At 56.9% G+C, this 14,141-nt stretch overlaps 8 protein-coding genes across 8 annotated transcripts; 2 read left to right on the top strand and 6 right to left on the bottom strand.

Annotated features, from left to right (window-relative positions):
- Positions 1-1,390: 1,390 nt before the first annotated feature.
- Positions 1,391-2,145, top strand: TRAVEDRAFT_24766 (uncharacterized protein; the record flags this gene model as incomplete). The annotated part of the gene is made up of 7 exons (XM_008046807.1): positions 1,391-1,473; positions 1,534-1,586; positions 1,650-1,663; positions 1,735-1,736; positions 1,803-1,900; positions 1,980-2,057; positions 2,120-2,145. The coding sequence occupies 7 exons, from the start codon at positions 1,391-1,393 to the stop codon at positions 2,143-2,145; spliced, it is 354 nt and encodes a 117-aa protein (XP_008044998.1).
- A 527-nt stretch (positions 2,146-2,672) lies between these two features.
- TRAVEDRAFT_24765 (uncharacterized protein) lies at positions 2,673-3,313 on the top strand (the record flags this gene model as incomplete). Its single annotated transcript, XM_008046806.1, has 6 exons — positions 2,673-2,757; positions 2,798-2,832; positions 2,900-2,901; positions 2,971-3,068; positions 3,149-3,226; positions 3,288-3,313. The coding sequence occupies 6 exons, from the start codon at positions 2,673-2,675 to the stop codon at positions 3,311-3,313; spliced, it is 324 nt and encodes a 107-aa protein (XP_008044997.1).
- A 421-nt stretch (positions 3,314-3,734) lies between these two features.
- On the bottom strand, positions 3,735-4,604 carry TRAVEDRAFT_75487 (uncharacterized protein). The gene is made up of 7 exons (XM_008046985.1): positions 4,512-4,604; positions 4,402-4,454; positions 4,329-4,342; positions 4,257-4,288; positions 4,097-4,209; positions 3,936-4,013; positions 3,735-3,871 (listed from the first exon to the last, which is right to left on the bottom strand). The coding sequence occupies exons 1-7, from the start codon at positions 4,592-4,594 to the stop codon at positions 3,852-3,854; spliced, it is 393 nt and encodes a 130-aa protein (XP_008045176.1). The 5' UTR covers positions 4,595-4,604; the 3' UTR covers positions 3,735-3,851.
- A 688-nt stretch (positions 4,605-5,292) lies between these two features.
- On the bottom strand, positions 5,293-5,842 carry TRAVEDRAFT_54058 (uncharacterized protein; the record flags this gene model as incomplete). The annotated part of the gene is made up of 6 exons (XM_008046984.1): positions 5,293-5,315; positions 5,379-5,456; positions 5,531-5,641; positions 5,688-5,710; positions 5,746-5,759; positions 5,819-5,842. 6 exons carry the CDS (start codon positions 5,840-5,842, stop codon positions 5,293-5,295), a joined length of 273 nt encoding a protein of 90 aa, XP_008045175.1.
- A 789-nt stretch (positions 5,843-6,631) lies between these two features.
- Positions 6,632-7,370, bottom strand: TRAVEDRAFT_136323 (uncharacterized protein; the record flags this gene model as incomplete). Its single annotated transcript, XM_008046983.1, has 2 exons — positions 6,632-7,162; positions 7,233-7,370. 2 exons carry the CDS (start codon positions 7,368-7,370, stop codon positions 6,632-6,634), a joined length of 669 nt encoding a protein of 222 aa, XP_008045174.1.
- Positions 7,371-7,712: 342 nt separating this feature from the next.
- TRAVEDRAFT_54056 (uncharacterized protein) lies at positions 7,713-9,560 on the bottom strand (the record flags this gene model as incomplete). Its single annotated transcript, XM_008046982.1, has 1 exon — positions 7,713-9,560. One exon carries the CDS (start codon positions 9,558-9,560, stop codon positions 7,713-7,715), a length of 1,848 nt encoding a protein of 615 aa, XP_008045173.1.
- A 564-nt stretch (positions 9,561-10,124) lies between these two features.
- TRAVEDRAFT_54055 (uncharacterized protein) lies at positions 10,125-10,796 on the bottom strand (the record flags this gene model as incomplete). Its single annotated transcript, XM_008046981.1, has 6 exons — positions 10,125-10,141; positions 10,208-10,285; positions 10,344-10,435; positions 10,497-10,512; positions 10,589-10,638; positions 10,711-10,796. 6 exons carry the CDS (start codon positions 10,794-10,796, stop codon positions 10,125-10,127), a joined length of 339 nt encoding a protein of 112 aa, XP_008045172.1.
- Positions 10,797-11,350: 554 nt separating this feature from the next.
- Positions 11,351-13,218, bottom strand: TRAVEDRAFT_175775 (peroxisomal dehydratase). Its single transcript, XM_008046980.1, has 10 exons — positions 13,108-13,218; positions 12,969-13,047; positions 12,905-12,910; positions 12,795-12,845; positions 12,486-12,574; positions 12,329-12,428; positions 12,198-12,268; positions 11,956-12,139; positions 11,598-11,863; positions 11,351-11,541 (listed from the first exon to the last, which is right to left on the bottom strand). The coding sequence occupies exons 1-10, from the start codon at positions 13,159-13,161 to the stop codon at positions 11,485-11,487; spliced, it is 957 nt and encodes a 318-aa protein (XP_008045171.1). The 5' UTR covers positions 13,162-13,218; the 3' UTR covers positions 11,351-11,484.
- Between the last annotated feature and the right edge of the window lie 923 nt (positions 13,219-14,141).

Genomic DNA, 14,141 nt, shown 5'->3' with positions numbered 1-14,141 from the left:
GATGATCAGTATCGATGATCAGCACGTTCGACCGTTCTTATAGACGGTCTGTGGGACTTTTTCGCCAGCATGAATACCGATCGGAGTGAAGCGACAGAACGGTATGCTCACCCTTTGGCCGGACATAGCAGTAGACGTACACGATCTGCAGTACTTCTTTCGAAGCATAAGCAGCGTACGTAGGCAGAATGACGATATGCGGGGTTGTATGTGCTCACGGTACGGACGCGCTCTGGCCATCCGGCCTTAGGTCCTACAAAGACAAACAAGTGTCGTTCGATAAGTAAGCTACCATTTAGAAGCCCGATCGGGCACCAGTTGAGCACGTACAGCTTCGCAGGGATGATACCGGGAGAACTTCCGGCTATGTAAAACTCACAACCGGTCGAGCCTTGAAGTGCGTGCCGGTGAACCTGGTAAAAGACAATCGAAGATGCTCACACCTGTCATCGAGCATAGGTTGCAAACGTTTGAGGACTCACCATGCCTACTTGTAGTTTGTTTATTGTTAATTCTACCCCAATCTGGGTGCTACTGCACGCTACGGGGGTGCGGGGCGCGTTGTTCGCGCCCTCTGGCATGGCACTGCTCGTCTTCGCTTTCCTTCGCGCTGGTGTACTAGTCGCGATCATGTCCGGAAAGCGCTCGCCGGCTATTTGTCGGTATACTAAAACCTGTATGTGACTATCGAGTGCGTTGAGCTTCACGTTAAAATGACATATCACGTATCAGGTCCAGACGTACATCGTAACCTCGACTTGAAGTAATGCTCGCAGTCTCTACGCTTGAGCAGGTGCACCGCGGTACGGTAGACAAGGTGGCAGAATGTCTAGTCCATCAAGCTCAATCACGGAGGTTCTACGAGGGACGCGGAACCGGTGCTGTAGTACGTACCATCTTCCGGTGCACGAGCCTCATTGGGCCTCGTGTATGGGGAACATGTGACGTTGAAGATGCGCTGTGAACGTGCTCAATTGAGCATCAAGGATTCGGGCGCAAAACATTCCTTACGTGTGCATCCGGACTCGAGTCATGACGGACTGCTTCGCGCGCGCTCGGGCGGTATCTGGGCCTGCACTGTACTTGGAATCCCATGAGCACAGCGTTCCATGTGAGACCATAACGCGCAGAAGCAACGGGAAATGCGGAACAAGGCATTATAGCTGTCCAGGCACGGCGACTTCTCTTGATGTGATTGTTCGCCGTCTGCGCGAAGGCACTGCCGTTGTGTGTACTCGGAGTACGAGGCTTCTCCGTGCGGTCGACGCAGCCGCGACCGAGGCTTTATGGGAATGTGATGAGTGAGTATAAAAGATAGAGCTGCAGATGTTCCTATTCCGACGCCCTCGCTCTTTTCAAGTAGACTTCGCAGGTTGTGGAACAGCGGAAGATGCGCTTCATAAAGGCTCTCCTAGCGGCGGTCTCAGCGGCGGTGGCAGTAACAGCCAGTGGTCCGCTCCTGGTCAATACTCCGTAAGCCTCAAGTATACGGTGTTCCGATCATGTATGCGACATCTCACATGCTGCTGCTAGGCCGTCTCCGGAGCAATGCGGTATCACAGTGGTAACGTGGAGCGGAGGGTTCGGTAAGCGATCGCACCTCCAAAAAGCGTTACCCTACTCACCATATGCTCATTGACCCTGTGAAGAGACGTACTCCATGGTAAGTGTCGGTGTATATACCATGTAGCGGTGGACCGGACTACTGACGCGATAATCGCCGTTGCGGAGTAGGTGTGAGTGCACTCGAGTTCGGCGGGCGCAGAAGCAACCATGTGAAACTGATGCATAATTGTTTTCAGCGTCTTCAAAGACGACGAGGTCGTCCAGTCGTTTAGGAACATCCCAGAGACAAATGCGACTCAGACCGACTTTACCTGGTTGACGAACATCGCCGCCGGTAGGTTCACCCAATCTCAACCGCGCTGCAAGACGCCCGTCTTCGTGCAAGGGAGTTCGCTCATAATGGCTCCTTGCAGGTCAGCAGGTCAGAATCCAGGTCTTCGACCTGTTGGGAACAATCGCGTCGACGGGACTCTTTACTATCCAACCCGGCAGTACGTCGTCGCCGTGAGCGTTCAGTGATCAGGACACTAATCTATGAAATTCTTGACTATAGCCAGTAACTGCAGTCTTCTCAACTGAGAAATCGCAGAGACGACAAACGAGGGGGCAGGTGAAGGGAAAGAAAGAGTGTAGTAACGAGTGTCACCTTGTCGAATTCACTCGCGGGCGGCGTCCGGGCCCACATTATTCTTGCAATTCCAAGAGCACAGCGTGCTGGCGTTCCGTGTGAGACCAGCACATGTACGCGGTGCGGTGATGAATGAGAGCCAGAGAATTCTCGATCCTCAGGCACCTTGATGTCTTTTGATGTGACTGTTCGCAGTCTGTAGGCACTGCCATCGTGTATACTCGGAATGAACGGACGTACCTGTGAGAACCGACGCACCCTCGACTAAGCTTCTGTAAGCACGTGAGGAGCACGTATAAGAGACCGAGTAGCAGATGCTCTTACCTCTGGCTGTCCCTCCTCGGGCACATACACGGACTGTGGAACGCTATGCACTTCATCAAGGCTCTCGTAGCTGCGGCGTCTGCGGCAGCCCTTGTCGCCGGAAACCAGCTTCTGGTCAATACTCCGTAAGCCCTATAGGTCCTGTGGTGGAATCATGGGCGGCATCTCACCTACTACTCCCAGAGGGCCGTTCACCCGGCAATGCGGCATAACTCTGATAACATGGGTGGGAGGGTCCGGTAAGCCATGGAACCTTGAAAATTGTGACCACGCTTACAGTGCGCACGTTACCGGCTAAAGAACCTTACTCAATGGTGAGTGTTGCGATGCAAATCAGCTCCAGGCTTCATTGCTGACGTGAGCCATGACTGCGCTGCATAGGTGTGCGTGCATGTCGAGCGCGGCGCATGCAATTTCGTTTTCCGGAATAGCTAATTTATGGTCGATTCCAGGGTCTTGAAAGACAACGAGATCGTCGAGTCCTTTAAGAACATCCCACAGACGAATGTGAATCAGACGGATTTCACCTGGTTGACGAATATCGCCGCTGGTACGTCCTTCGCTCTCGGATAAGCTACAAGGCAATCATGTATGCGTAAATGTGAGTGCGCTCACGGAGAATATATACAGGGCAACAAGTCAGAATCGAGATCTTCGACCAGATCGGAGCGGTCGCGCCAACGGGGCTCTTCACTATCCAGCCCGGCAGTACGTCCACTCCCAGGGTCTAGTTTGTTTTTATTACTTACCTATTTCATTTTTAATTCAGCGAGTAACTGCAGCCTTATAATCTGAGACGGAGTTGAGGGAGGACTTTGAAGGTACGAGTCAAGGCAGGCGGAGGGAAGAAGGTTCGGGCGCTTGCGGTGCTGGCGGGGAGTTGCGAGAATGTGACGCCTGTTACATGTAACGAGGATCACACTTGCCGTCGTCACAGCTCACTCAACTACCGTCCGCGCCGTGCCACTGCTGTCTTTTGTCCGGACTCCGTTTTGTCACCTCCGCGTTCACGCCGTCAATATCCAGGAGGACCGAAAGAAACTCAGACAGAGTATGAGGTAGATGCGCATAGTAAGTATATGATGGTCTCGGGTGCTGCGCTAGGGGAGTCGAAGCACGTTGACGCTAGCTCTACTAAAGGTGTCGCCTTTTTGCTCTTGTTCAATGCTCATGATCACTCATAATAACCTTTGCCTTCAGCAAATTGTACAGCGCAAAACATTGTAGTCACCGTTGAAGACATGAATAATGCGTTAAACGACTCCTGATATGCCTAAAGCCGTGAATGCGCTCCTGCTATATACCGTGGCCCACTGGAACGCCGTCAGGGTGCTCACAGGCACGAAGTGTCTTCTGTAAGTGCGTTTCGGCGCCGATTAGGTGATTGATCATTCTGGTAAACAGTGCATGGACTTACGGCTCTGCTGGACGACGACTGGAGCAGAGAAAGCCGTCACGCCAGCGGCGTCGGTCATCTTCATTGTCATGACCGTGCCTGCGAGCACCCCGGCATCAGGACAGTCAGAAACGATTTCAAGAGAGCCAGAAGTCTGGTTATAAATAGGGCTGCGTGCTTACCTCCGAGAACGTCCGTGTCCCAGAGGAAGGAGTCTCCGGTCAGGCCGGGGAAGTCCTCCGTGATGGGCATGTTGTTCACCGCGCTGTCTGTGATGCTGGAGGGGAGACAGAGGCTGCGTTAGCTCTGCGAAGACGAAAAGATGGCGGTACAGCGACTCACCTCTGCAAACGAGTAGCATTCCGGCAAGAACTCTTCAACTCAAAGAAAATGAGCTCGTAACAATCGACTCACCAGATCAAACGGAGCTAAGGGATGAGGCGAGTAAGTGCATGAAGCGAGCTCGTGATGAGCAGGAGACACTCACGAGTACCCCCGGTCCAGGTGATCTCGGTGGGCACGCACTGTGCAACGTTTCCACTATGTTATATGAAGGTCAGCCTCGCAACAAAAACGTCTGCACAGTATCCCACTCACGGAGTATTGAGCACCAGCGGGTCAGCTGCGAACACAGACGCGAACACCGCGGCGACGGCGAAAAACGAGGTGATTGTCTTCATGGATAATGATGCTAGACGGATAGATCCACGCTAACGATGCAAACCTGCCATGCCGCGACGTCTCTCTTATAGATGCGGACGAGGAGGAGCCTCATTTCATCTCTCGCGCGCCGAGGTGCCGTCGGAAGCCAGTTCATCTCGGACCCGCAGTCACCGTGAGACAGCGCCCGCCGCGACCAGGCAGCGTACACGTACGGACTGTATAGGCCAGAAACGTAAGTTCAAGCGTGGTCGGGAGTCACTGCACAACTGATCCACTGAACCGCAGCACGAAGACGAGCGGCAAAGGACATGTGCACTGCTTCGCGAACAGCCTCGAACGGCATACGAGGAGAAGTACTGCAACGCACTGACGGTTGTTATTTTTGTTAGCGTTCCCGTCTAGTGGTGGGACGACGCTGATGCCTGCCGTAGACCGTAGGGCGCGAGCCGCTCCTCACGTAGGGGTGTACACACCGTGTGTGCATGACCTATGACGTTCCGTTCGGCGTCATTATGCGGTTCATTGGATTTGAAGGTCGCGGCTGTGTAGCATTGCGCATCGGAGCGAAGGGCGATGATAGCATCCGGGTGCATTCATGCATTACACCAAGGTCATAGGGCTGTTGAAGGATTCCCAACGGTGAGGTAAAACCATTCCTTTCATTCCCTGCTACGTGGATAACAGCTCGCAACAGGATACGCCCTCCCTGCGAACTCTACTTGAAGCAAGAAGTATCCTCTGTGCGTTTTTCCAGTATTTTCAGGGGACACTCGAAGCTTACGAGAAAAGCATAGGACGTACGGCTGGGCTGGACGTTGACCGCGCCGGAGAAAGCGGTCTCCCCCGTCGCATCGGTGACCTCAAACACAGCGACCGTGCCTGATAGGTGCCCGCAGGTTCAGTGGTGAGCATGTGAACATGCATGCATCTACCGAAGACGAACGTGTACTTACCTCCCAGAACGTTCGTGGGCCACAGGAGGCTGTGGTCGGCTATATTGGGGAACTCCATCGTGATCGGCATGTTGTTCGTCGCGCTGTCGGTGATACTTCCGGCGGCAGGACCTTCAGGTAAGCATTCGAGCGAGCGTCGTCAGGAGAGCGAACTCACGTCTAGTGTAGGGACGTGTGAGACTAATTCAGGAGTGCGATCAGAACGCTCGACTCACCAGGTTGAATGGACCTGTGGGAACCAATGGTGAGTCAGGTTGTGTAGGAATACTGCAGCGCGAGGGCACTTACCGGTGCCTCCCGTCCAAGTGACATTGGTGGGCTGGCATTCGACGACGAAATCGCTATGCAGGTCGTCATCGGTAATCAGCTCATTACTGAAACTCGATTATTGCAGTGCTGATGATTACGGGTTGTTAACCACCAGCGGGTCAGCCGAGAGTACGCCGCGAGCAAGCGCTGCGGCCGCTACGAACAAGCTTGCAACAAACTTCATGATGTTGAAAGGAAGATACACAGGTGAGATCTGTCTACAGCTCGATCCTACCTATGACGCTTCATATACTCACCTAAAGACGTCGCAATTTATGGACCAGGTCTCACGAGGGACCTGCTCCTGACTCGACCCGCAGTTGTAGCGGCAATCGCGCGCGTCAAGGGCAGCGTATCTGCGTTTGAGATGGACATACTGGTATGTGTTCACGGTCCAGGTCTAGTGATGATGTGAATCACACATGACATGTCGAGCCGCAGGTCGGAGACCACCCGGATCAAAGGCAGCCACACGAGAACATCGCGTTCTGGCCCCGACACGTAGGTCCCGAACATTTGCAGTAGTGTGGACAGATCTTTCAAGAATAGAATACGCCGATTGAAGGAAACATTGAGTACGCCGCTAACGGGAAGCAGAGAGTTCGAGATATACAATGATACATTCGTGAGTAACCGTCCACATCCAACAAATTCTCCAGCTAAATCCTAGAGTATCGATAAACTTCAGCCGCAGCGCGCACCGCAATGCTCATGATATACTCACTACAGAAAGTGGTCGAACCGCGATGAGGGTCCCGCCCCCGGCGCCGCCGGACCCGTCCATCATGCGCATTACACGCTGAACCCCACCATCTCCCAATCGTCCTCGTAGTTCGGATACGCACGGCAGAAGTCATACACGCGATCTTGCGCGTCGCGGATGAGCGACCTCGGCATCCACTTCAGGTTGGCCTGCGTGATCTTCTGGTTACGATTGACGGCGATCTCGAGCAACTCCCCGATGTCCCCGACGTCGACGTGTTGCTTGTCCCGCTGGTCCGCGCGATTCGAGTCGCGGTGGTGCTCCCAGCCCTGGAGCTTGAGCAGGAGAAGGGGGATGAGGGGCATTACCGGCAGATCGTCGATGATCTTCTCGCGCCTGTGCGGCACTGTAGGGAGGTTGAGGTTGCCGGGGATGAGGACATCGACTTTGCAGCTGCGGGGATTCCCGCGCCGGCTCGGGCGGAGCGAGCACCACAGGACGCGGTAGTCCGCGTTTGGGTTGCGTGAATCCACAAAGAAGAAGTCATTGTCGCCGTTGACGAGGACTTCCTTCAGCTCCTCCTGATCGTAGTCATTCGTGAACACGACGATATCGATGTCCTGCAGAATCGAAAATTAACGTTCAGGATCCCGCAGACCCCGCATGGTGGCTAAAAGAGATGTGGCTTACGTTCGGCGTCCGGTTCACCCCGAAGAGGTAGCAGGCAGCGCTGCCAAAGAGGCAGCACCTCAGACCGACAGAATCAAATATGTCCACGACCGTGCGCGAGACCCCGAGTATCTCTTCTTCTGTTGGTGGGCGAGACATGTTGGCTCCTCGTATGTGGAGTGTAAGCACAGTAGTAGCGTTGGGAGGCCGTGGACGTCCCCTGTGGCGGCAGGCACTGCGGTAGTTATCCTTTCCGGGGACAATGCCGTCGGCAGCAAGCCACAGATCCCATCGACCGCCGTGAGAAAGTGCACTGGCTAATGATAACGGCGCGCCACGGTGCAACTCGGGGTCCAGACTTCTCTGCGAGTATTGAACAGCTATCCTTCTACGAGTCTCCTCCCCCGCACGGTCGTCGACTCTGGATATCTGGAACAGAATTCACAGATACATGCTATAGGGCAACGAGATGAGTCTGTGCGATTTCTCACGTAGCCTGCTTCATCGACACCCCAGACAGCCTGCACTGCGACCTAGCTTGCACACAAAGAGTCCCGCGCATCTGCCCGCTTGTGCCAAGAACGCGCGATGCTGCTCATCCAGCGATGGTTCGTCGGATTGTCGGTACCAAAGATGGAGGTCCAGCTCTTCCACGGGCGCCGCCGCCAACCCACGCAGACGCATACAGTCAGCGAGGGCTTCCAGAGCTTCTAGCGACTCCGCGCCGGGCCCAAACCCCAGCTCGCCATGGATGCTGACCCGAGTCAGCAATGGGCACCGGGCGAGCGCAAGGTAACACTGCTCGTCTTCTCCAAGTCCGGCTTGGGTCTGCGCCGTGGGCTGAAGCGCTCGTAGCAGCTCCACAAGATCGACGCGGAGCTGGGGATAGGTAGGTGGTCGGACAATGACAACCAGCCGCTCGAGCAACGGGAGGGCGTCGAACGCCGCCGCCCAGAACGCTGCGGCCGCCATGACCTCGGGGATACCACTGGTGGGAGCGCCGTGCGGCCCGATGGACACTTTGAGTGTCAGGTTGCGCACCGGCGCCGACGAGAGCGCGGACATGAGCGGGCGAAGGTGTGTTTCCAGACCAAGGGGGCCACCCCAAGAGAAGGAAAACAGCGGGTCGTGCACTGCCCTGCGTGCCCGCCAACGGGGCCGTGGAGAGTACAGCAGCGCATGGCTGTGCCGGTCTCCGGCGATGACTACTTCCGTCATCCTCTCCAGGACTGGGCGGAAGCGGGGCAGAAGGAGGCGGACGATGTCCTCCTCGCTTGCGTCGCCCACCAAGATGGAGCGAACACGTATGTCGACGTGCGCAATGTTCCTCGGAAATACTAGATGCTGCGTGATCGCCGAGACAAACCAGAACGAGCCCTGCACGGAAAGCGCTCGCAGGTGGTGGAGGGACACCATTAGTCGTGTCGCGAGGCTCTGGGTGTCGTCTCGGGAGGCTGGCCTTGACGATGCTCCAAAGAGGTGGTTATAGAAATGCAGCGAGAGCTCTTCTAGCGAGATGTTGTGGGCAAGGACGCGGAGCAGCTGAGGGATCGAGCACGTGCACACGTGGCGGGTATGAAGGGTGTCGGACAACTTGAGTACACGCAAAGAGCGCCAGGAAGTGCTCGACAGCGGGTTTGTTTGATCTGCGACCAGCCAACGCGGACAGGGTACGGCCGCCAGCGGATGTTCGTTCCAACGTGTCCGTGATGTTCTCGAGAATCCGGAAGTGCCGATGGGCGTGAGTTCCAGGGTTTCGAGAGCGGGCATCCCCGCGTCAAAGAAAGGCCGGAGCATCTCGAACTGGTCCTCCCAGACGCAGAGTTGCGCAAATATCGACCGTATACGCGGGGCGTGCGGCAGGATGAGTGCCAGAGCCTCGCGGCTCGCATATCTCGGCGCGAGGACTTCGAGGTCCAACGTGCAGCCACGCGAACGCTCGAGACAGAGCGTCAGCCAGGCGAAGTTCGGAGTGGCGGAGATGTGTCGCCAGAACATAGATGTGTCGAGGATGAGGGCGCGCCAGCGCGAGCAGACGAGCATGAGCTTTCCGGTATCCCAGATGGGTGGGGTGTCTCCTCGAAAGGGGCGTTCCTGGCAGAGCATGAAGACGCGAAGGAGAAGCTCTGGAGGAAGATCCTGCATAGACTTCGACTTTGGTGTGAACACTGACTGGTCTTCGTGGTGGGTCTCCAGTGCCGCCAGTCGTGAAGAGAGTACAGATTGTAGCGTGGCCGCCGCTCGTGATCGGAACTTGATCGACGAAGAGATGCGAGCTACCGATAGCTGTTCAGGGGAATCGGGTGCTCGAGGAGGGTGTTCCCAGACGCGATTGGCAAGTCGTGACATCGCCGTGTCTCTGTGATGCATTGTACTACAAGGAGGTGGTAGATACTTGAAGGGCCGAGTGTTGATACAAACTTCCGGAGGAGCGATGTGCGCCCGAATTTGCTACGCCGGATGGAGGCGCGTTCAACTTGAAGGCGGTTCAGCAATCGTTATCACGCAGAGGTTTACTGTGCGTCCTTACCTGGAGCTTGAGCAATGGCAGCACCTCACTCGCGATAGAGCGATGCCCGAGCCTCTGGAGCTGGCCGATGTGCTAAGAAGCAGATACGGATGAGCAGAGAAACTTGGACAGTCGAGAGGAACACCCGTGGATAGAAATCAAGAATACACGCCGGTCAGTGTGGCCGGTCGACATGCTGCACACCTCAAGAAAGCGCTCTCCGAGTATATGGCCCGACTAACCGGCCATTGGCCCGGTCAATGACGACACCGTCGTGCACGGCTCGGGCCCGACCTGTACGGCATGCTCAACAGACATATGCAGATAGGTTGCGCGAGTCTGCACTGAGGCTGTACATGTCTCCGTATGCCATGTAACTAGCTCAAATGACGTCTTCGCACAGCTCAGCATTGGAGGTTCGCTACAAGTTCAAAGCGAGGTGAGCTGCTCGGTCCAGCCATTATACCCTCAAGAAAAAGAGACTTACGCCCGGCGAGGATAGGCACGCTACTAGACTGGGTGCCATTCCCGGCAGCGTCGATCAGGACGAAGTCGACGTTGGTCCCTGCACAGCAACGAATGAAATGAGCACGAACGGGAGCCCAGCTGCATGAAGTGCCTACCGGCGGGGAAGCGCGCAAGCCAGGAGAACGTGTCCCCAGACGCGATGGTGAAGGGCCCGTCGATCAGGTTTCCCCCAGGTGTTTGCAGCACCCTATGTAAAGCGCATGAGCATACCTGAGTGCGCAGTAGGCGCACTCTGAGAGAGGACTCACTTCAGCGTGACGGGTGCTAACAGCCAGGCACAACGTCGTCAGTGTGGTGACTGCACGAAGAGGACCTTCTGGTGAACGGTACTTACACTCACAGAGGTCCGTCCAGCTGATTTCAGCAGCAATGCACTGGTGCAGGGGCGGGCTGTGACAACTGCCTGTCAGCGTCGTTGCGCATGGGTGTGTTCGCGAAGAGCGCTCAGCCAGTGGTACGCACATGCGGTTGATGGCGCAGAATGGCGGGGAAGACTGAGCGAGTGACCCAGTGGCGAGGAGCACTGCGGCGGTGAGACTTGCGAACATCTTCGTCGGGATTGAGTATCGAGGTACAGGCGGTGTGGCGTGCTGGAGGATTCTAGGCGAACGTTTGGACAGTGGGGGTGCTAAAGTCCTGCTGAGGCATGCCGTCCACACCCTTCTAAATACTCTGACGCTCTAGGGGCGCTTACAGAGCATGAGCGCATGAGCGCGTGGTGCGGGGAAGTGGACGAAAGGCCGTCTCCGCTCTCAGAGCGGAGAGGCGATCCAAGTTGTTTTGGAAATTGGGGTTTATGAGCGCGAGCCCGCGGTGGCCAACCTTAGCATGAGGTATCTGGCTAAACCGGGCCTTCTGAGAGCGTGTGTCCTTTGCTGGAGGCCGTATGAGTGCAGATCGCCTCGTAACCCGCAACGGAGTGCATCAGCGTACGCTGTGGCACGTCGCCGGGTAGTACGAGATACCACATCGTTGCCGTCGAGCTGGCTTTCCCTGTTGACTGTCATTCGCAACGGCGAACGTGTCCCGGGGATGCCGCTCCAGCGCTGAGCTATGAACCAACCATGGCAAGTGTGTTCATCGCACCGGCTGGAAAGTGTGGGGTCAACTAGCGATGTGCTCTCCATGTTGAACAGAGAAACCGTATCCAAGCAAGTACATATCCATCTTACATGCCATCTCCATCGCACAGGGGCCCCAGAAATGCAAAAGCCCAAGCCGAAGACGCTGCCGCCCTCAGAGCTTGCTCTTCTCTGCCTTCTTCACGTATGCGACACCCGCACCTAAGCAGACCTGGACATACGCCGTCAGCATCCCCCCACAGTCTTGCAATTTGTGCGCGCACGCACCTTGCCTGTCGCAACATTCGTCGTCACGAACGCAACCTCCGTCTCACCCTCATGCCCCTTCGCCTTCGCAGGCCCAATCTCCCAGATCGACGTCTCGAGCGCGTCGCCCGGCTTCACGGGCGCGGTGAAGCGCACCCCGAACAGGGTCAGCGAACGCGGGTCCCCGCCGCCGACGGCGGAGATGATCGCGCGCGCGCCGAAGCCGAAGGTCGCGAGCCCGTGCAGGATCACGCCGCCGAAACCTGTCGCCGCGCCGATCGCCGGGTCTATCATGGATGTCAGCATATATGTAGGGAAGGATGCAGAGGAAAGGACAATTATGGAAGGGGTGAGAGGGGGGGACGAGAGAGGGACGCACTGATGTGGAGCTCGTTGTAGTCGCCGCTGAGGCGGTAGATGACGGCCTGCTCGGGCGTCGTCTGGTCGCGCACGACCCAGTCGGGCTTGCGGTCCTTGGGCGGGGGCGTCGCCTGCGGTGCGCTCCCGATGCGCTTCGAGAAGTTCGAGCCGGTCGCTTTCGCGCCGAGGTTGAAGGAGCCGCTCTGGGTACACACAGTCAGCCTAGCGAAGCGGGTAGGACGGGTAGGGAGAGGGACGCACGTGGAGCTTAGCATATGGCGTGCCCTGCGCGTCCACGAGCAACACTTCGTTCTCGACGATGATCCCCGACTCTGTGTGGGAGATACGTAGATCAACAATATATGCGCAGGCAAGTGAAGGAGGGCGCGTACTGTTCTCGCTGACTGCGACGATGCGCTTCTTGAGCTTCCAGCCGTCCCCGCTCACTGCAGGGAAAGGCTTGAGGATCTCGATCGACTGGCTGCCGTGGACCTGTATGGCGGGTGAGTTAGTGACCGTGCACGGCCGAGGTATGAGGCGCGTACGTACTCCACGGTTAGGGTCAAACTTGGGAAGGCCGGGGGCTCCCTTCCCGCCAGTCATGAGCTGCCGGAAGTTGACGACGTCTTGGCTGGTCCCTGAAAGCGTGAATAGTCAGCGTGGGTTCGAGCGAGGTATGTATTAAATTGCGAAGCAGGTGTGCGCCCCTCGGAGAAGTTGACAGTCCGTTTCATACCACGCATGCAAGATGGGTTCCCTCCCTATATTACACGTTTCGGCAACTTTGGGCAGCACTTAGGGGAATATATACTGGAGAGAACCTGATTCGACACAGCCCAGGCGATGAAGAACACTGACCTTTGAAGGGGAGCACGACAGGATATGTAGGGAAGGGTGCCCATGACTTGTCTGTATGCGCCGGAGTTAGTCTTGGGGTAGAGCCATGGCCCTATGCGAGCCGTTCTCACCCAGTTCTGGTAGCGTGAGGACAGTCAGTGGACCGAGCAGCGCTAGAGCATCAAGAGAGCGCACCATTGATCAAAGCAAAGTCGTCCTTCTTCGCGCCAATGCCAACGGAGTAGATGAGAACGTCGCGTTGGTTCCAGGAGACCTACAAGCATGTCATTACGCTGAGCAGGTGTCGCGTGCTGTGTGAGAGTAGTGGGCGTACAGGCTTGTCCTCGTCCGCCCATCCGACGGCCGAACCGAGGTCGATTTTGGACATGGCGAGTGAGTGAGTGGTGGAGGTTCGGGTAGGCAGAGGTGGTCGAGCGCAGGGGCGAATGCGGGGTAGAAGAGAGAGGGGGAGAATCACATCCCGGGAAGGACAGTAGCCGTTCCACTGCTGCCGGCGCGGGAACCGTCCCCGTGCCCGACCCCGCGTTGTGACTACCGCGTCCGTGATCGTGACGAAACGCGTGACGATGACGCAAGACGGCTCTCGATCGCATTCTTGGTTTCGCGCTGCAGTCTGCTCGTTTGGGGACCTTGCTCTCGTCTCTGCTGCTGGCTGGCCAGATCGCGTCATCTCTTCCTCAGAGCGGTCGTCTTCGCTGTGCCCGCTGGTTCTCTCAGCTCGTCGACAGCACTCTCTCTACCGCGCAGGGAGGAGATCGTTCGCACGACGAAGCACGCGCCACCGTTCTGTGAGCTGCTCTCTCTGTACCGCCATCGATGTGCCCTACCACTCAAAGACCTCCTTGCCTGCCATCCTATGCCTCGCTCACTCCCCCGCCCGCCCCGTCCTCCCGACTCCCGTCCCCCTCCGAGTCCTCCCCAGCTCCCGTCCGCCCGTTTCGTGCAAAGCTCATCTCACACAAGGTGCGCATCTGCCATCCAGCACCAATGTCCAGCCGCTAACGCCCACGGCAGCAGTCCAGGTCGACGCCCGTGCGCTCCGTTCACATCACCAGTATATCTGTCGTGCTCATCGTCGCCCACAGCCCCACACTGCGATGGAACGCTCGGGACGTCGCCCCGAACGCTTGGGTGCATGCACGATGACGGCGTGCCCATGATTCGTCCGCCGTACTCTCCCCATTGTAACCAGCCCCGCCGTCGATTCCGCCGTCCTATCTTCGTCGGTGGGCCTGCATCATGCACCACGTTGTGGATGCGTCGAAGCCTCGCCTCGGGTGCGTTTACAGCCTCTCCCGACCGAGACCCAGCTGACAGTACCCGTCTAGACGGTCCCACGCACCTGAA

This window comes from Trametes versicolor (assembly GCF_000271585.1).
Source record: "Trametes versicolor FP-101664 SS1 unplaced genomic scaffold TRAVEscaffold_15, whole genome shotgun sequence".
Classification (NCBI taxonomy): domain Eukaryota; kingdom Fungi; phylum Basidiomycota; class Agaricomycetes; order Polyporales; family Polyporaceae; genus Trametes; species Trametes versicolor.
The sequence above is the reverse complement of the archived record's forward strand: the minus strand, read 5'-3'. Positions and strand labels throughout refer to the sequence as shown.